General features: G+C 52.9%; 1 protein-coding gene across 1 annotated transcript; it reads left to right on the top strand.

Annotated features, from left to right (window-relative positions):
* The first annotated feature begins 278 nt into the window (after positions 1-278).
* MCM6 (minichromosome maintenance complex component 6) lies at positions 279-20,467 on the top strand. Its single transcript, XM_029072556.2, has 17 exons — positions 279-424; positions 3,480-3,626; positions 4,535-4,645; positions 5,562-5,811; positions 7,750-7,915; positions 8,357-8,502; positions 9,513-9,663; positions 10,717-10,858; positions 11,402-11,543; positions 12,228-12,335; positions 12,900-13,055; positions 13,565-13,693; positions 14,966-15,127; positions 15,741-15,873; positions 16,090-16,257; positions 17,429-17,568; positions 20,002-20,467. Exons 1-17 carry the CDS (start codon positions 318-320, stop codon positions 20,119-20,121), a joined length of 2,478 nt encoding a protein of 825 aa, XP_028928389.1. The 5' UTR covers positions 279-317; the 3' UTR covers positions 20,122-20,467.
* Positions 20,468-20,684: the final 217 nt, after the last annotated feature.

The raw sequence follows: 20,684 nt of genomic DNA, 5'->3' as shown, positions 1-20,684 counted from the left end.
CAGGCCTCTGGGGGGAAGGGCGTGGCCGCAGGCCCAGCTCTTCCCCCGCGGAGCCATCTTTCCCGCCCTCGCGCGCGCAGCTTTTGGCGCGAAAAGGCCGAGGGCGGCGTGAGGGGGGGTGGGGGAGGGGCCGAGGCGAGGCGGCCTCCCATTGGTGGGGAGAGCGGCGGTGCCGGCTCCCCATTGGCCGGGGCGGCCTGGCGCGCGCGCGCGCGCGGGGGCCGGGGGAGCGGGGGAGGGGCGGCGCGCGGAGCGGCGCGCGGGGCGGAGGCCGGCTCCTCGCGGCCGGCGGCGCCATCACCGTCGCCATCGTCATCATGGACCTGGTGGCGGCGGCGGAGCCGGGGCCCGGCCTCCCGCAGCAGCCCGTCCGCGACCAAGTGGCCGAGAAGTGCCAGAAGCTCTTCCTCGATTTCCTGGAGGAGTGAGTGCGCCGCCCCCCGCCGTCCCGCCCCCTTGCCCCCTCGCCCCCTCAGCCACGCTGCCTCTCCCCAGCGCTTCGTGCAGGGCTCCGCACCCCGTCACCTCTCAAATCCCGGCCCCGCCGCTTGTCAGCCGGGTCACTGTGGCGAGGCACTTCACTGGGCCTCAGTTGCCTCCTCTGGGAAATGGGGATGAAGACCGGGAGCCCCACGGGGGACCACCTCATTCCCCTCTATCTCCCCCAGCGCTTAGAACAGGGCTCTGCCCAGAGTAAGCGCGTAACCGATGCCAACGTGATGATGATTATGTGCAAAGCCCTGCTCTAAGCGCTGGGAGGGTACAAGGTGATCGGTTGTCCCCCGTGGGGCTCCCGGTCTTCAGGCCCATTTTACAGTTGAGGTCACTGAGGCCCAGAGAAGTGACCCGCCCAAAGTCACCCAGCTGACAAGCGGCGGAGGCGGAATTTGAACCCATGACCTCCGACTCCCCCGCCCGCGCCCTTGCCACTGAGCCACGCTGCCTCTCCCCAGCGCTTCGTGCAGGGCTCTGCACATAGTAAGCGCTTAACACATAGCAGCATGATGGTTGTAAATGCTATGGGATGAACGAGGCGGCGGGGCTCGGTGGAAGGAGCGCGGGTCGTGGGTTCTAATCCCGCCCCTTGCCTGCTGCGGGGCCCCGGGCGACTCCCTCAACCTCTCTGGGCCGCGGTGACCTCATCTGCATGAGAAGCCGAATGGCAATAATCATCATAATGATGGCATTTATTAAGCATTGCCTATGTGCAAAGCACTGCTCTAAGCACTGGGAGGGTACAAGGTGATCGGTTGCCCCACGTGGGGCTCACGGTCTTCAGGCCCATTTTACAGTTGAGGTCACTGAGGCCCATGAAGTGACTTGCCCGAAGTCACCCAGCTGACAAGCGGCGGAGTCGGAATTTGAACCCATGACCTCCGACTCCCCCGCCCGGGCTCTTGCCACTGAGCCACGCTGCTGCTCCTCAGCGCTTAGTGCAGTGCTCTGCACATAATAAGCACTCAATAAATACTATCAAATGGATGAAGTGGGGTGGCTCGGTGGAAAGAGCGCGGGCCAGGGAGTTAGAGGTCGTGGGTTCTAATCCCGCCCCCGCCGCTTGTCAGCTGGTGACTTTGAGCCAGTCACTTCATTCCTCAGTGACCTCATCTGTAAAATGGGGGTGAAGACTGTGAGCCCCACTTGGGACAACCTGATCACCCTCTGTCCTCCCCAGCGCTTAGAACAGTGCTTTGCACATAGTAAGCGCTTAACAAATACCATCATTATGATTATCTCGGCGCCGCCACTTGTCAGCTGGGTGACTGTGGGCAAGTCACTTCACTTCTCTGTGCCTCAGTTGCCTCATCTGTAAAATGGGGATGAAGACTGAGCCCCATGTGGGGCAACCTGATCACCTTGTAGCCTCCCCAGCGCGGAGAACAGTGCTTTGCACATAGTAAGCGCTTTACAAATGCCATCATCATTATTTTTATTAGAAGGATGCGACCGTAAGTGTTGTGCAGCAACCTTGTTTAGGCTGGCAGGGATTGTCTCTCTCTGTTGCCGAACTGTAATAATAATAATAATAATGTTGGTATTTGTTAAGCACTTACTACGTACAGAGCACTGTTCTAAGCGCTAACTGTACATTCCAAGCGCTTAGTATAGTGCTGTGCACATAGTAAGCTCGGCCCAGCTCGGCCACTTGTCAGCTGTGTGACTTTGGGCAAGTCACTTGACTTCTCGGTGCCTCAGTTACCTCGTCTGTAAAATGGGGATTAAGACTGTGAGCCCCACGTGGGACAACCTGATTCCCCTGGGTCTACCCCAGCGCTTAGAACAGTGCTCGGCACACAGTAAGCGCTTAACAAATACCAACATTATTATTATTATTATTAATAAGTGCTTAATAAGTACTATTGAATGAATGAATTAAATATCCCGGGATATGGATCCAGGAGCACGGACGACAGGAAAGGGAGGCGCCAATAGGCAGGCCTCTCGGAGATGTGATTTTTTTAGGTGGGCTTTGAAGGAAGGGAGAGTGGTGGTCTCTTGGAGGGGAAGTGGAAGGGAGTTCTAGGCCAGAGTGAGGATGTGGGCAAGGGGTCGGCGGTGGGGTAGATGAGAGGGATGTACAGTGGGTAGATTGGCACTGGAGGAGCCAACTGCACCTGGTTGGGTTTCAGGAGGCCAACAAGGAAAGGTAGGGGCACAGCTGACTGAGGGCCTTAAAACTGATTATAAGGAGTTTTTGATGCTGCGGTGGGTGGCAACCCCTGGAGATTTTTGAGAAATGAGAGGTATGAACTGAATGCTTTTTTGGAAAAATGATCTGGGCAGCGGAGTGAATTACAAACTGGAGCTCATTGTGGGCAGGGAATGTCACCGTTTATTGCAGTATTGTACTTTCCCAAGTGCTTTGTACAGTGCTCTGCACACAGGAAATGCTCAGTAATAATAATGGTGGTATTTGTTAAGCGCTTACTATGTGCAAAGCACTGTTCTAAGCGCTGGGGGGAGGGACACAAGGTGATCAGGTTGTCCCACGTAGGGCTCAGTTTTAATCCCCATTTTACAGATGAGGTCACTGAGGCACAGAGAAGTGAAGTGACTTGCCCAAAGTCACAAAGCTGGCAAGTCGCAGAACCGGGATTAGAACCCATGACCTCTGACTCCCAAGCCTGGGCGCTTTCCACTGAACCCCGCTGCTTCTCTAAATACCGTTGATTGAATTTTTTTATTTTTACCCAGTTGCAGGGCTTATTATTTTCACCAAATCCTCTTGGATCAATTGAGTACCTTGAGTTGATGGGTAAACCAGGACTAGAACAGAACACCCTTCATTTTAGGAGTTTCTAGATTTCTTGAAAAGCCTGGATATTCTGGACTTTCCAGGCCCACCAAATTTTCTTTATCTGAAATTCTTGGGCTGTCAAGTGCTCAGCGGAGGGTTCTCCTACCCCCATCCCTTCCTTGCATGGAGGGGTAGGTCCATTTGTTAAGTTTAGTTCTTTCCTCCATCCTGGTGTCTGCAGGTTCCAGAGCAGCGATGGAGAAGTAAAATACTTGCAAATGGCAGAAGAGCTGATTCGTCCAGAGAGGAACACTTTAGTTGTGAGCTTTTTGGACTTGGAAGAATTTAATCAGCAGCTGTCTACCACTGTCCAAGAGGAGTTCTACAGGTAAGTTGTCTGTTGGGTTCTTTGAAATTCAGGAATTTAAGCTGCTTGGTCAAACAGGTGAATGGGAGGGTAGTAGGGCAGTCATTGTGTGTATTCAGTCTGAATTCTACAGCTCCTGCTCTGCCCTCTCTTTGATTGCTGTAGGATCTTCCCAGATCTCCTATGGCTATGGGACAGGGCCCTCTGGCTGTCTTGCTGGCACCTAAAACATAGTGTGCTCAAACCTGAACATCTTCCCTGCCCTCCTGAGCTTTCCCCTCTTCCTCACTTCCAGACATTATCAGCCCTGTCACCACTCTCCCTGTCCCACAACCTTGCAACCTTAGTGACACTTTCAGCTTCTCTGTCATTTATTTCTCACATTCAGTCTGCCTTCAAGTTCTGACAGGTTTTCCTTTGTATTATTACTTCATGGCTCCACACCTTCCCCTCCCCCCAGGACCCACTCTCCTCCCCCCGAAATCGGACTGCTGTAGTGATAAAGGATGAGCGAGGATATAGAACTTGGGGAATTGTGGTGGAGCTAATTGTGTGTTTTGTTGTACACTCGGGGTGGATGAGTGTTGAATGATATTAAGAAGGGCTTAATAAATGGCTTAAGTATCCCTCTTATTAAAATGGTTAATTCCAGGGTTGCTGAGGGATATTTCACCAATGATTCCTGGAGTATCGAAGTGGGTTTAGCGACTGTAGTTAGGCTGAGGATTCCTCTGCTAGGAGACCCACCCCAGAGCATGGAAGAAACTCCCCCAAGCCTGCCCGCTGGCTACGATAGCCAGAAGGACAGGCCTGATCTGGTCGGTTTTGTGATGTTACGGTGGTGCCGGGAGGTGAGGGGTGTTCCTGGCTGGTGTGGGGAAGGGGAGCCTGTCAGCTAGGCCCCCAGGTGAACTTCTGTTCTGTTCCAGGGTTTACCCTTATCTTTGCCGAGCATTGAAAAGCTTTGTCAAAGACCGGAAAGAGATTCCTTTTGCGAAGGATTTCTATGTTGCATTTCAAGACCTGCCTACTAGACACAAGTAAGAAATTTTCTCTCTTTCCCTTTGTCTTCCTTAAGAGGGAGAGAGCTCCGAACTACCAAACCGTTCCCTAATGCAGTTATGGTGATGTGGTGAGGGGAGGGTTTGTGGGGTTTTGTATAGAATTTAGACACAGAACTGAGGTGGCTGAGACGTCCTTTTGTCAGCATAGTTTCGTAGAAGTCAGGTCAGACCAGGCGTCAGAAGAGCCGGGTCACGGCAGGGCCAGAATTCCAAAAGAGGAGGAGGCAAAATGAGTGATGATGTCTACAGCAGGAAGGTACTTAACTTCTCTGTGCCTCAGTTTCCTTATCTGTAAAATGGGGATTTAGTGTCTGTTCTCCCTCCCACCTACACCGTGAGCCTCTGGGGCAGGGGTCATGTCCGGCCGGGTTATCTCCCGTCTACCTCAGTGTTTAGTATAGTGCCTGGCACACAGTAAGTGTTTAACAAATACCACAGTGATTACAGCTATCATTGTTATTAGCAACAGGCAAAGTGGGGCTGAGACATGGCTTGAGCTGATGGAATTGCAAAAGTAATAATGGGGAGAACTTGCAACCTATTTCTTCTTTCCTAAAATTATAAGCAGCGGGAAGAAATTGAGACTTGCCTATGGACCACAGTAGGCCTTTCATAAACCTGAAAAGTAGTGAAGTAATTAGTGGCCCATTTCCCATTCCTTTGGTGATATCTTGGGAATTTCCCAAGTGTAAGAAGAAACAGTCCTCCAGGCAAGAGCTGGGCTGCCACGCCTGTGGCTGATGTCGCCAGGCGCGCCCTTGTCTGCCAACGGGAAAACCCCATGTAATTTGTGGGATTGGGCATTTCGCTGCCAACTTCCCTTCGAAATAGTCGGCGACTCGCCCGGAGAGGTGGCACATGGGTAACGGGGGTGGCGGGGGTCTCTTGACAGAATTCGAGAGCTGACCGCCGCGAGGATCGGGTCGCTCACCCGCATTAGCGGGCAAGTGGTCCGCACCCACCCGGTTCACCCGGAACTGGTGAGCGGAACCTTCCTGTGCCTGGACTGCCAGACGGCCATCAGAGATGTGGAGCAGCAGTTTAAGTACACCCAGCCCAGCATCTGCAGAAACCCCGTGTGCGCCAACAGGAGGCGGTTCCTGCTGGACACCAACAAGTCCAGATTCGTCGACTTCCAAAAGGTACGTGCCTGTTGTCTAGTGGGCCGGCCCGGCTCCCTGCGGCTGGTGGCAACACCTTGCGGGCCCCAGTCAGTTGGCCTATTAGGCCCTGTGGGGTTATTTGATGGCAAGTGGGGGAGGCACCAAGGTGATTCATCATCTGAGATTGTTGAGAGAGACTCGTTTTTATCTTCATTTCTCCCTCCAACCGAAAACTCAAGTTCGCATGTTGAAAATACAACTGGCCTCAAAAACTGGCATCTTTGTTCTGTGGATTTAAATTAAGTGTTTAATTATCCTCTTTTCTGTCATTATCCTCTTTTCTGTCCTGAGGGAAGAGGCTGTGAGCATGTCAAATTGGGATTTCTGCATCGACTGCTGAAATTGACTGCTAGTACTGATCTAGGCACTCAGTGTGGGTTGGAGACTTTAGAAACTAAAGAGCAAATGTCCTGTTAATCCCTAGCGTGCTTAGGGGGACAATGAGGAAACCAAACCAGAGGCCAATTTTTTTCCATGTTGAAACCCCGGTCTGGGTACACTTCTGGTCCCGTGTTTCAGGAAGGAGGACATAGAAGAGCTGTGGGTTCGTTTTCGCAGGGGTGCCAACAGAAAACATTGAGGGATTCTAGGAGGATGAGAGATGGGTCGCCAGTGGGAAAGTTACAAAGAGGCCGAGGAGGACAGCGCTTCCTCCAAATGTCTGTGGAGGTTCTGGCCCAACTTAGGATGGCATGGCTCTGCCCCAGGTATTCGGGCCTGTGCACAGACCCTCCGTGAATCTTGAGTGTCTGGCATTCTCAAAGTTCATGCTGCTGACCGTGAGATCATTTTCAATCAATTGATGGTATTTATTGAGCGCTAGTGCACAGCACTATACTAAGCACATGGGAGAGTACAGTAGAGCAGAGTTGGTGGACATGTCTATGGGAGGGACTGTGAGTGTGGCAGAAAAGAGTAGGGCAGGACTGACACTGCCTGTGTCGTATGCTAAGAAATGTAGATCCTTGACATGCTTAACAGGGGTGTCCCATGTGGGGCCTGTCTCTGCCCAGGTCCAGTAGACTGTTAAGCTCCTTGTGGGCCAAGATTGCGTCTGTCAACTGTTTGTACTGTATTTTCCTGCACACTCTTAGTACAGTGCCTTGAACAAAGTAAGTGCTCTGTGAATACCATGGATTGAATCTGAGCCTGCTTCTTAGCCTCCTTGCCTTATGCAGCCTCTGCCCAAGGAGAGCAACAGAACATCGAAAACCAGCCTATACCCAGCTGCATTAGCCTCAGTGAGGAGGGTGTGTTGGTTCCTAGCGGCAGGTCTGTTGGTACTAAGCCTCGTCGGGAGCTCTTTGGCCAGATGGTATGTTTAGCCTTCGTCTCCCTTTGCCTTCCTGATTGATTGGAAAGGACAACCATTTAGGGAGCTCAACGGGTCCAGTCTCTCTGAACCAGGAGCGGCGCATAGGCTCCTGTGAGCCTGTCTAGTCGTCGCAAGCACACACGGACTCAAATTTTTCTTGCGCTCATCCTACCCGAAATGCTATCTTTCTGTTAGCAAGCACAGCCTGTATTTCTCAATACCTGGACTTGCTGTGTTTTCAAAAGACGTCATTTTAGAATTGTAGTTTCTCTTAGGTGAGGTGGTATGCTTTACGAGTTACCGCTTAGCATTTCTATGCCTCTGATTTTCCTCATCCCAAACCTGTAAGGAGAATGACTCCATTACAAAGGGAGTGGCAGGCGAAGCTGGCGAAGCAAGGAATAATCACTTGCGCTGTAGTCCACATGGCCGAGACAGAGTTTCTGTAAGGAAGATTTCTGGGGTTGGAGGGTGGCACCAGTGGGGGCATTGTCAGAAATCAAGACATGAGGTAAGGTGGAGGTTGGGGACTTTCCAGGAGACCAGAACTCCCTGTTCGCTTTCCTTCCAAACGTCTCGCTGTTTTGTTCTCCCTGTGGTAGGTGCGTGTTCAGGAGACTCAAGCCGAGCTCCCTCGGGGGAGTATCCCCCGCAGCCTGGAGGTGATCTTGCGAGCAGAAGCTGTGGAGTCGGCCCAGGCCGGGGACCGATGTGACTTCACGGGGACCCTGATTGTAGTGCCGGACGTTGCCAAGCTGAGTACCCCAGGTGAGTCCCTCGGTCACAAAGCCAGGCCTCCACGAGACACCCCCCACCCCCGCCTGCCAACTGACCACAAACTCCAAGTGAGGCACTTGTAGCGTGTGCTGGGGGCCAGCTCCTTCCAGGACGCTGCCTGATTATCCAGGGACGACTTAGCCGGGTACGCTGTACTTTTACCCTCCCCTCTGCCTCAGTTTGCAGTCTTCCACTAGAAGGGGGGCTGGGAAAGGGCAGGGTGAAACCGCAAATGCCAACTTTGCTGCTTTTTGCTGGCCTCAGGAGAAGTCGGGTGGAGTGGGGATCAAGAAAAGGGGGAAACTGTCAGCTACAGTGGGATTTGGGGGCTGCGGATGGATTTGAACCAACCCTTCTTTGCCGTGAGCAGTAGAGGGCTGGTTGGGATTTGACCGGTCGGTGCTAAGGTCCGTGATCCCTTCCTCTTCAAAGGAGCACGAGCAGAGACGGATTCCCGGGTCAGTGGCGTCGAAGGGTATGAGACCGAGGGCGTTAGAGGACTCCGGGCCCTTGGCGTTCGAGACCTGTCATACAAGCTGGTCTTCCTTGCCTGTTACGTTGCACCAACTAACCCAAGGGTGAGTCTGGTCCAAATGGGGGCCGCTCCGTGTCTGCCCTCTGTGCCGTGGAAGTGAGGGCTTTACTCGGTCTGCTGCAGCATTGCAGCATCTGTATCTGGAGCCCCAGAAGTTCTTGGTGAATGGCCTGTACTGCATTCCAACATGCTCAGTGCCACTCGCTGAGCATCATCAGCAGTTGGGCGGGTGGGCAGCCGTTAGAGCTCTCCAGTTTCCATTGCTTCAGCTCTTCTTCCCAAGGCCCCACTGGTTCCAGAATGCCCGGCAGCAGGCTCCCTGGCATCGAGCAGGTCTGAAGACTTGAGAGGGGTTTGATCAACCAGTCAGTGATATTTGATCATTTGATTCCCTGACTACATTCTCCTTTGGGCCTGGACCTCTCCCCTTGATATTCAATAGACCATCACTCTCCCCACCTTCAAAACCCTCCTCCGAGAGGCCTTCCCAGACTAACCCGTAAATTTCCCCTATCGCCCCTCCCCTTTGCTTCGACTCTAAGCTTGTCTATGAGCTATGAACAAGCTGCCCTCCTTGTCTCTGAGCATCTGGCTGAAAATGAAGGAACCTCTGCAGTGATTTTCCTGGCGTGGGAGTCCAGAGATGCCAGAGCACTTGTTCTATTGAGCTTGGGTTAGTCCAGCCCTGGCCTGGCTTGGCTTGGCCTTGCTTGACATAGCTTCTAGTCCTTGTCCTTTTGAGTTTCCTCTGTCTGTATCAGTCTGCCTCTTGCTATCTCTTTCTTTCTCATTTCCGCGTCAGTGTTGTGACTGTTTCAGTAATGTCTCTTTTCAACCTAGTTGAAATGATGGAGATCACCTGTCTAGGGTTTGGAAGACTTTTGCTAGGTTCACTTTGCCTCTGAATTTTGACTCTCTGTCTACAGCCCGAGAGGTGTTTATGCAGATTTGAATGCTATTAGTGTGGGTTCTCTGATTCTCCCAGAGGCACAGTACCTGTGTTTCAGACTGTATCTAGTGGCTTTCTCAATAACTCTTCCATTTTCTTTTTAGTTTGGTGGGAAAGAGCTCCGAGATGAGGAGCAGACGGCCGAGAGCATCAAGAACCAAATGTCTGTGAAGGAGTGGGAGAAAGTATTTGAAATGAGCCAAGACAAGAACCTGTACCACAACCTCTGCACCAGCCTCTTCCCTACCATTCATGGTGAGAGAGCCCCCTACCCTGCCTAAGAGTTGCATATTTAATGGGAGCAGCTATCTGAATCCTTGGGCTGGGTGGGTCTCCGAAAGGTCATCTAGTCGAGCCCCCCGCCTCTGGACCGGGACTGCAGTCAAACCACCCTGAAGAGATCCTTACCTTTCATGGCAACCTAGATGGTGTGCCCCAAGACTCACAGAGCTTCCAGTCAGTAGTGTAGCAACTGACCCAGATTCCGCCAGGCTCGTTGGGAGCCTTGTCCACTCGAGACTGCCACTCCCTGCCCAAACTGATTGGGGAGCCTCCCCACCCCCAACTGAGCTACTCTCTTCCCGCTGAGATTTTCCCCACAACCATCACTAGCCTGAGTATCAAGCTGCGTAAGGTTTTCTGGGCTCTTTTAAGAGCCAGTGATCACTGAGCAGGTCTGTGCTTCCTGAAGGTGGGCTTCCAGCCTCTTAACTGCCGGCAGCTCTCTTGTTAGGAAGTCTGGCTGCACCTGCTTGAGACTGGCATCCCAGTCTCGGTGGGATGGAATAGTGAGGTGAAAAAACATCAGCTGTCAGCGGGGAAAAGGAGAGTTCCCCACAAGCTTTAAGAGGGTAGGCTCAGTGTGAGGTTGTGCTATCAGAGCAGTTGATTCTGTTGAGTTATCTTCCCCATGGGAGAAGCAGAGTGGCAGCCCGAAGTGCTTGGGTAGACAGACTCAGCTGAGTAGGGCAGAAGGTGACATCTAAGAGCCGACTGCGTGATTCCCCAAAGCTGTTTGTTCTGTTTACTCTAGTTTTACTGCTGGGAGGGAAGGAGGGGTGGGCAGGACCATCCCTATTTTCCCAGTGAGCATCTGAACCGGGTGGCAGAGTCATTTTCCTGGGCTGGGCCAGGGATGGAGGGGTCTTTCTTCCCAGTCCAATTCAGGACTGCTGCGGCCTGGAACCGGAGGCTGCTCCCTGGACAGCACATGCCAGAGTGAGATTCAGAGACCCTTCACTCACCCAGAATTCTTCAGAGCTGGCAGGGAACTTCCTGCCATGCCTCATCAAAAACTTCTCCCTGCAGGCAATGATGAGGTGAAGCGGGGTGTCCTACTGATGCTTTTCGGTGGGGTCCCCAAGACCACTGGGGAAGGCACCTCCCTGCGAGGGGATGTCAACGTGTGCATCGTCGGTGACCCGAGTACAGCCAAGAGCCAGTTTCTGAAGTGAGTCTCCAGGGTCGGGGTCAGGTCCCCCGAGCGGGTTCCAGGAGCTCTGGACCTTGAGGACCAGAAGGCCCTCGTTGCTGAGGGTGGCGACACCCTTGAAACAGACAATGTGACAAGCTTAAGGTTCTGATTTTTAAGCATCGGTTTTCTACCTGAACCTTTCTTCCAGAAATGTGTCACATGGAAACTTAAACTGATTAAGCCATTCCTCGGTCTGTCTTCTAAAACAGATGGACCACTTAGGCTGTATTTTCTTCTTGTCATGTGACAGAGATTGAGTGCTATGTGCCTGTATGGGCTAACGGGCAGGGAAAGGCTTCAGATTCTTTACCTTCACCTATTGTGGCCTATTGCTCCTTTCCATTTGGTCTGGGGGGAGGCTGAAGGGGTCGCCGGGAACAGCGCGTGCTTCGCTTCTCAGTTGGCCCCAGTCCGGAGAGTTGTCGAAGCACGTAACCTTCATAGGCCGGTGTTCTCTGGGAAGCGTGCCCCGAGGGGGATAGTGGCGGGCTGATGGGTTTCTCCGCTCTCTTTGAGCAGGCATGTGGAAGAGTTTAGCCCCCGAGCGGTCTACACCAGTGGCAAAGCTTCCAGTGCAGCTGGTCTCACGGCAGCTGTCGTGAGAGATGAAGAGTCCCACGAGTTTGTCATTGAAGCTGGAGCATTGATGCTAGCCGATAATGTAAGACCAGAGTGTCAGTTTGTGAGAAGGACCCGTCAGAAAGACTCGGAAAGACCCTATTTTCCACTGGCAGTTCAGATTTTCCCCTCAGAACAGTGTCGCATTTGTAATGAGCCCTCATTTCCCCTTCTCCCCCTCCCTTCTGCGTCACCCATGCACTTGGATGTGTACTTTTTAAATACCTCATTTTCACCCCACCGTTGGTCCCCCAGCACTTGTGTACATGTCTGTGTGTCTTCCTCTATAGGCTGTAAGGTCTTTGTAGGATGAGAACATGATTACCAAGTCTGTTGTCCTCTCCCAAGTGTGTAGTACTGTGCTCTGCACACATTAAGCACTCAATAAATCCCAACTATCGATCTATTTGATTAACTGAATCCCAGTGCTGCTGTGACTAAGGAATGCGATGAGGCTCCCCCCATACCAGGGCTTGCACCAGTGGCTGATGTTGATTAAGCTCCCATGGTCTGGAGGTATTCCGTTTTGTTCGGGCTTCTGGGTGCCCGAGACCTGGTCAGCGATGCCAGCCATCCCCTACGTAACCTAGGGAGAGTTGGGATAAATGGCTCGTCTCTCTCAAAAGTAAATGGTGTGATTCCCCAAGTCCATCCCGGGGCGGGTTTTGTGCTGGCTGAGGTCGCAATGCTAGTGGAGAGTTTAGCTGCTTCGCTATCTGCGCTCCAGGGAGTGTGCTGCATCGACGAGTTTGACAAGATGGACATGAGGGACCAGGTGGCCATTCACGAAGCCATGGAGCAGCAGACTATCTCCATCACCAAGGCAGGAGTTAAGGTAATTTTCGCAGGGTTCGTGCGCCACCCCGCACCCCCCCACCCCCGTCCCAACCTCGTGAGGCACCTGAAAGGGTGAAGGCTGATGTCGAGGCAGCTGATGGTGCCACAGAGTGGCCAGCTTGGGATTCGTCTTCCTCAGCCAACTGTGGCCAGTGAAGCAGGTGGACTTACAAAGCAGATTGCCCCATCCAGTCAAGTAAAGCTTGTGCCTGGTACTGAAGCGTCTCTGAGTCCACAAACACTTTTAGTTTTTCAGCTTCTAAGCTGCTAAGATCCTGGTGAAAGCACTGAAGTGAGAAATGCCCAAGACCCTTGGTTACACAGCAGGTGCGCCCTGGCAGTACGCGTTTGGCAATCAAGAATGCACGCACGCTCGCTCGAGTGGCATATTGTTTGGACAGGAGCCTGCACGTTGACGCCATTATTGCCGTCTCCCCCGAACCCACACACTGCCCCCGGTGCACAGTTCGACCAGGCACTCTACCGAAGAAACCAGACTTCTGAGAGTTCCTCTAGGGCAGCTTTGCCCTCAAAGTCCTTTTAACGCATTTTATTTTTCCAGGCAACTCTTAATGCGAGGACGTCAATTTTGGCAGCAGCAAATCCAGTGAGCGGACACTACGACCGCTCGAAGTCCCTGAAGCAGAACATAAACCTGTCCGCTCCTATCATGTCACGATTTGATCTCTTCTTTATTCTCGTGGATGAATGCAATGAGGTAACTGCAGGAGCTGTCTGCCCCCCGCGGCTTCCACGTCCGATCGGCCCGACGGGGCCCAGGTGGCCAGCAGGCAGAACGGATTGGGGAAAGGCTGGCCCTGGGTGGGCTGGGCAAAGGTGGCATTTGCCAACAAAGCAAATACGCACTCTCTCTTCCCTGTCATTCTTCCCCTCCTCCTCCTCTCTCACCCAATCTCTGCTCCTCTTTCTCTCTTCCCCTGCCCCCCTTCTCCCCTCTAGCGCTTCTGAAATACTGTCGGGTAGCAGGACCTTGTTAAATATTCAGGACTCTTACTGACATCTCCTCTGTTCTGTGGCTCTGAATGCTTGGGTTCTTGGCCCTGTTCGGCTCTCCAAGGGGCAGCTCCTATTCCAGACAGGGAATTGGTGTTTAGTCTAGTGGAAGAGCCAACTGGCTGGTCAGACCCCAGCTGGCGCTGGAACGGGGGCGCAGGAGACACCGGCTGAGGCTAGGACTGAACGGACTATCCTCTTATTTCCAATTAGGTCACCGATTACGCCATTGCCAGACGCATTGTGGATCTGCACTCACGAATAGAGGAGTCCATTGATCGTGTTTATTCGCTCGATGACATCAGGAGGTACCTGCTCTTTGCGAGGCAGTTCAAACCCAAGGTAAAGTGTCTTTTCCTGCTGCTCCCAATGGCTTGGCAGAGCAGGGGCAGCTGGGTTTTGGGTATGTGCCAGACAGCTGCTAACCCTGACCGATAATCCTATACATGTCAGAGCTGGCCAAGGCGGCCATCTCTTTATTCAGGCTCCAGCCTTCCACCCAGGTGGGCTTTGTGTCCTCCTTCCCTTCCTGTTCCTCCCCCTCTTGGCTGCCCCTCTCTGAACAATTCACTGCTCATTAGGCCTCCAGTAAAGGCAGGGCAGGAGATGAAAACTGCATCTGTTCACTGCCCTTTAGTTCTGGGAAAAGACTGGGAGGTAGGAGGATGAGTCTGAGGGCTCAAATGTTCCATCCGTAGAGTCACCTTCCTGGGTTGTTCCATGAAAGATCTGGTTTTGGCTTTCGGCTTCTCCAGGGAGCGGGATGTTCAGGAACTAGATGGATGACTCAAAAGACCGTTAAGCAGCGGTCATCCACTGAGTATTGTTTGTATGGGAATATGGCAGTCACTTTACAACTTAGACACTCTTAAGTTCCTCACTGGGTGAAGTGGAGAGACTTCATAACTTTTCTGTAGGAGAAGAAGCGTGGCTCAGTGGAAAGAGCCTGGGCTTCGGAGTCAGAGGTCATGGGTTTGACTCCCGGCTCTGCCACTTGTCAGCTGTGTGACTCTGGGCAAGTCACTTCACTTCTCTGTGCCTCAGTTACCTCATCTGTAAAATGGGGATTAACTGTGATCCTCACGTGGGACAACCTGATTACCCTGTATCTACCCCAGCGCTTAGAAAAGTGCTCTGCACATAGTAAGTGCTTAACAAATACCAACATTATTATTATTCGTTTCTTGTTGGAGTGAATTGGCGGGTGCACATTCCCAAGCAGCTGGTGGCGTGTCAGGCAAGCTTTAGAAATGACATTTGAGCTGCCCTCTGCCTGCTACTCTTTACTGTCCAAGATGCTCCAGGCCCTTGAGCTTTCCCTTAAACTGTTAGGGAAAGAGACCAAAGTGCACCCCTTGTCTGTTTGGGTCCCATTTAAGTGGAAATGGACCAGCCCTTGCTGATGGGATGATGACCTACGGCTAAGGTTCCCGGGAACATCGGGGCCTTGCATATCAGGGCAGACTTGCCTGACGGAATTGGCCATCGGGGTGGCTCAGGCACCACTCTACCCCTGAGTTGAGTGGGTCTGCCTTGGGCCTACCTTCTAGCCTTGGTCTCCACAGGGAGGAGACTGTTTCTGACTGTCCCGTCTGTCCGGGCTGTTCCGCTCAGATCTCTAAAGAGTCGGAGGACTTCATCGTGGAGCAGTATAAACGCCTGCGCCAGCGGGACGGCTCTGGGGTGACCAAGTCTTCATGGCGTATAACGGTGCGGCAACTGGAGAGCATGATCCGTCTCTCTGAGGCAATGGCCCGGATGCACTGCTGTGATGAGGTTGGTGCCTAAGAGAAGCGGGTCCTGGGCGGGTGTGATGGGCATGTGGCATTGGAGTGGATGTAGAAGAGAGAGAGATCTCTTGCTGAGGGTGTGGCTGGTCCGTGTCTGGTCTGGAGGTCTGGATGGGCCCCGGAGTCTCCCTCAGGGGCTTTCTGTCCTAAGCATGAGCCGTGTCCCTGGTGGGAAACAGTAGCCACGGTGGCTGGGAAGGTGGCCATACCGGGGAGTCAGGACCTTGAGATTGGGTGGTGCTTGCAGCGAAGGCAGGGCAGGAAGAGAAAAACTGAGGGCCCTGGCGGGGTCCTTAGAGCTGCCTGTGGGGAGGGGCAATCTGAGGAGCTGTGCAGATGGGCTGTGGAATTTTTTGTCAGAGGGCAAGCGAGGGGTGGTTTGGAGGCTTCTTGCCACAAGGACGGTGTGTTCCTCTGGATCGCTTGCCCTCTACTTCACTGCCCAGAGACAGACCACCCACCAGGCCAAAGCCGCGAGGGTACTCTTCTGCTCCTTGGACAGGGCTGGGGTTCTGGGTGCGTAATGGAAAGGCAGGCCACTATTCCAGGCAGGTTTCCCAGCCGATTCCAGTAGGGTGAGGGCTATTTGGGTGTTCCAGGTGCAACCTAAACACGTGAAGGAGGCATTCCGGCTCCTGAACAAATCCATCATCCGCGTGGAGACGCCAGATGTCAATCTAGATCAAGAGGAGGAGGCCCTGATGGAGGAAGAGGCCCAAGACGATGCAAATGGTGAGGCGGGGTGACCCCCCACTGGGCTCATTGAATACCCTCGATTGGTTGACTCGGGGGCCAACTGCTTCTGGGGGTCTCTGGGGGACTGTTTGGGAAACGGTCAGTGGCCCAGCACCTCGGGTTGTTTGTGGGGAGGGTTGAGGCTGGAAGGGACGCCGAGTCCAGAGCGCAGAATCAATGTCAAACAGTTGCTCGTGTTGACCCTTTCCGCAGGCCAGGAAGCCGCTCCAGCTGGCGTCAATGGGTTCGTGAGCGAAGTCAATGGCCATCAGGAGGAGCTGCCTGGGGAGGCGGCTCCCAAAGCATCCCTGAGGCTCGGCTTTTCTGAGTACTGCCGCGTCTCCAACCTCCTTGTGCTGCACCTCAGGAAAGCGGAGGAAGGTGAGCGCCGAGATCTGATCGGGCCAAACAGCCCTCCAGCCCCAGCTGCCGAGCTTGGTTGTTGATTGCCAGCCTGGCCGAAGATGTCCCCCACCCTGGTCACGGTCGGTGTGGGGGTAGCTGCCAGGAGCCCCAGGAGGAGGGAGCCCCAGGAGGAGGTTGAGAGGGATCCCTCCCCTGGCATCTTGTAGGGCACAGGTTCATCTTTCAGTGACCCGGGTTCCCTAAGTTCCCAGTCCAGAAGGTGGAAGGAGAAGAATGCTATTGAAGAGGAAGAGAGCTTTTGTAATTGTGGTATTTGTTAAGCGCTTTCTGTGTGCCAAGCAATGTATTAAGTGCTGAAGTGGATACGAGCAAATCGGGTTGGACACAGTCCCTGTCCCTCTTGGGGCTCACAGTCTTAATCCCCATTTTACAGATGAGGTAAGTGAGGCCCAGAGAAACGAAGTGACTTACCCAAGGCCACACAGCAGGCAAGTGGTGGAGCCAGGATTAGAACTCATGACCTCCTGGGTCTCAGACCCATGCTCGATACACTCTACCATGGCACTCCAGCAATTCTGTTTAGTTGTTATAACCATCATGATTACTCTTGGAGCAAAACTCATTTGTTTCGGGTCCTTGAGCAGCCCAGAAACTCAAGACCGAGTTCTGACTGCGAGGCCGTCTTGGGATCATGGGAGGGAGAGGAGCAGGAATTAGGAAGCCGGGCCTGTGGGACTTGCTTTCCCATGGCCACTTTTGCCCCACCAGCTCTTTGGCCAGTCGATCAAGTAATCAGTGGAATTTATTGAGAGCTTACTGTTAGCAGGGCCCTTTATTAAGCGATCGGGAGAGTACAATACAACAGAGTTGGTAGACCACATTTCCTACCCACAGCGGGCTTACAAGTCTAGAGGGCCAGTTTACTTTCCAAGGGGCTGGGTGCAGGAGTGGGCCTTCTCACTTCCTGGGTTCGCTCCCCACATACAGGAGGTTATCCCCTTGACAGAGGCTCTTGACGGTGGATTCTGGTGACAGTCTAGGTCCCAGGCCCCAGTTGGAGGGTTTTCCGGGCCATGGACAGGTCACGAGTCGGGAGACTATCTGCTGTACATGCAAGTGAAGAGTAATTGCTTCTGTTTGTCAGAAAAGTACCCTCATTCCTGGGAAAAATTATTTTTCTTTGCAGAAGAGGATGAGTCGGCTCTAAAGAGGAGTGAGCTGGTAAACTGGTATCTGAAGGAGATCGAATCAGAAATAGACTCTGAAGAGGAGCTCGTAAAGAAAAAGAGAATCGTAGAGAAAGTCATTCATCGGCTCACCCACTACGTATGTAATAATAATAATAGTAAATGATGGCATATGTAAGTGCTTGGGTAGAGAGATACAAGTTATTCAGGTTGGACACAGTCCCTGTCCCACGTAGGGCTCACAGATTAAGTAGGCGGGGGAACAGGTACTGAATCCCCATTTTAGAGTTGAAGAAACTGAGGCCCAGGTAAGTGAAGTGACTTGCCTGAAGTCACACAGCAGACAAGAGGCAGTGCTGAGACTAGAATCCGGGTTCTCAGACTCCTAGGCTCAAGGTCTTTCCACTAGGCCCTATCACTTCCCAACTGCACCTTCCCGGATGGCCTGGATGGTGTGCTCCTCTGGTGCTCTCCCCTTGGGGCGCATTTTTCCCTCTGGCCATCGAGCTGATGGAGAGGGCAGACCGTGCAGGGCTGTGGGGAAACAGAGGTAGGCGAAGGTGGGGGATGGGGCCCGCCAGATTCTTGCAGCAGAAGGCCAACCTGAAGGCAGCTCTCGTCAAGAGTGGTTTTGGTTTGACTGACTGCTAGTGCTTGTAGATTTTAGGGTGAACTTGGGGGGGTATGACAGCCAGCAAGGCTGTGAAGTAAACGAGTAGGTCACTCCTGTAATTCTCAGTGTCACAGTCTAACTGGAATACACCCAGGGAGCCTGTGGCCAGCGGAGTGAGAAATCATCCTGAGTGAAATTTCCCCCAAGCAACCTTTTGGCATTCCTAAAAATGGAGAGAGAGAGGGCGATACCTCTGGATTCTCATTGCAGACTTGTCAAGAACAGCGACTAGCAAAGTTCCCCATAGTCTTGGAGACCCCGAGGGGATGTGCAGATTGCACATGCAGGAGGGCTAAGGAAGGCAACGGTTAGTTGTTCTGTGGTGGGTTGGAGGGAGAGCAGAAACCAGGAAGTCATTCTGTTCACCACCCTAAGTAAGCACCACCTGCCTGCTGCCGGCTGGCAAATGGAGTGAATGTCCTCCCTGCTACTTGGGAGCTGCCAGCCGTGGATGGACAACTGGGTGCCAAAAGATAAGGGGGAGAAGGGGTAGATGATGATGATGATGGTATTTAAGCGCTTAATATGTGTTAAGCATTGTTCTAAACGCTGGGATAGATACAGCCGGACCTCACAGTCTTAATCCCCATGTTACAGATGGGTAACTGAGGCCCAGAGAAGTTAAGCGACGTGCCCAAGGTCATACAGCAGACAAATGGCGGAGCCGGGATTAGAACCCATGACCTTCCGACTTCCAGGCTCGTGCTCTCTCCAGTGTACCGTGCTGATAGATAGGCCAGGCTCTATTGAAACGATGCCTCGAGATCTGTCAAGCCTAAAGAAATAATGGGGAGAGCAAATGGATGAGGGTGCTACCCGGGGACAGAGGGACAGTGACTTGTGTGTATGCGAGTGGTGCCTCAGGTTGGGTGGGTGGAACGTTACCCAAAAGCAAGAGGAAAGGGCACTTATGGGTCAGGAATTGCATGTCAGTCAGTCAGTGGTGTTTGTTTACTCAAATTGTGAGCCCCATGTGGGACAGGGACTGTCCAACCTGATTATCTTGTATTAGGACAGCGATTAGGACAGTGCCTTGCATATAGTAAGCACTTAACAAACGTCATTTTAAAAAAAATGCTTTCTGTGTGCAGAGCACTGTCCTGCGCACTTGGGAAAGTCTAGTACAGGAGAGTTGGTAGACGTGTTCCCTGCACACAGAAGCTTACAGACTACAGGGGGAGGCAAACATTAAAATAAATTAGAGGTAAGGGTAAAGTAGAGTAGAAAGGTGTGTGCTTCTGTTGGGCTGGAGGAGGATCAAAAGTGCTTAAGGAGTGTACAGCCAGGAGCTTAGGTGGCCCAGAGGGGAGGGTGGATAAGGGAAACGAGAGCTTAATCACGAAAGGTCTCTTGGAGAAGATGTGATTTTTAGAAAGGTTTTGAAGGCAGGGAGAGTGGTGATTTGCCAGATACCAAGGGGAGGAAATTCCAGGCCAGAGGGAGGATGTGAGATGGGGTTAGACAGTGGGATAGATGTGATTGAGGTACAGTGGATGAAAGAAAGAACACAACCTGTACTCCGCGTTGACTGCCGGTCTACTGCTGTGGCTTCTGTTGGAGACACTTTGCTATGCCAGATCGACAGTCGGCTTGACCAAAGAATGTCCTTTCTTGTGTTCTTCCTAAGGCTGCAGGCAGGGTAGTTTTGAGGTGAATGAGCAGCAGCAGGGGGTGATAGTTGGGAGAGCTCTGCCTGGGTGATGTGCTCTGAACCCAGTTCAGAGTTTGCATCGAGTGAAAGGCCCCCAGGAATAGATTGATCAGCTCCCTCTGGGTCACTCGGGGCCAGTGGTTGAGGCAGTTCCGGGTGATGGTGGAGGGGGGCCTGGCTGCCACCCAGGGGGGCTCGGTGCCTTTGGGGATGCGGGCACCGGAGTGAGAACAGTGTTTGTGTTTCAGGACCACGTTCTCATTGAACTCACCCAGGCAGGATTGCGCGGGGCTGCCGATGGCGGAAGAGAGAGCTACGAAGACGACCCTTACCTGGTGGTGAACCCCAACTACCTCCTGGAAGATTGAGCTCTTCGAAATGGTCGCAGTTGGGAGCATGGAGGGGTTTGGGGCGAGAGGGGCCTGACATCCTTCCGGGCGCAAAGAGCCATGGCAGATGACCAAAGCAGAGCACCTTGGGTGTGTGTGTTGGAGTCTGGGTTTCTGCCAACCCCACCCTTAGCGGGACGCTGTACTGATCACAGCAGGGGCCTCACTCAGAGGCCAAGGACCACAGTCTGGACCACCGCTTCTTCCGCTCCGCCGGCCTAGGATGCCTTTGCCTTGGATGTTGGTCACGAGGCCCCTGGGGAAACCAGTGGCAGCTTTTTCTAGCTTTTCATATAACAAATAAAACAATTGGTTGTAAACTTGGCGCAGGGTGGATTTATTCCTAAGTGATTGACGGCATATTCCTCTAGTTCTATCTTGAACCAGAGAGTAATGGTGAGGGTTTATTCCTTTATTTGACAGGAAAGACCCACTGGTCCCATGAGCAGAGAGTGAAGGAACTTGGACTCCTGTAACCTAGAGAAGAGAAGACCGAGGAAGCAAAGGGATGACAGTGGCGTGAAGTAAACCAAGGTGTGTGT

The sequence above is a fragment of the Ornithorhynchus anatinus genome, chromosome 9, assembly GCF_004115215.2.
Source record: "Ornithorhynchus anatinus isolate Pmale09 chromosome 9, mOrnAna1.pri.v4, whole genome shotgun sequence".
In the NCBI taxonomy this organism is placed as follows: Eukaryota; Metazoa; Chordata; class Mammalia; order Monotremata; family Ornithorhynchidae; genus Ornithorhynchus; species Ornithorhynchus anatinus.
This window is presented reverse-complemented; position numbering and strand designations above follow the sequence as displayed.

Bases quoted from the DNA above. Each gene is read 5' to 3' on its own strand.
- MCM6 (XM_029072556.2), top strand. From the start codon at position 318: ATGGACCTGGTGGCGGCGGCGGAGCCGGGGCCCGGCCTCCCGCAGCAG. The intron at 4,646-5,561 runs GTAAGAAATTTT...GTCTCTTGACAG, and splicing joins GACCTGCCTACTAGACACAA to AATTCGAGAGCTGACCGCCG. The intron at 13,694-14,965 runs GTAAAGTGTCTT...TGTTCCGCTCAG, and splicing joins CGAGGCAGTTCAAACCCAAG to ATCTCTAAAGAGTCGGAGGA.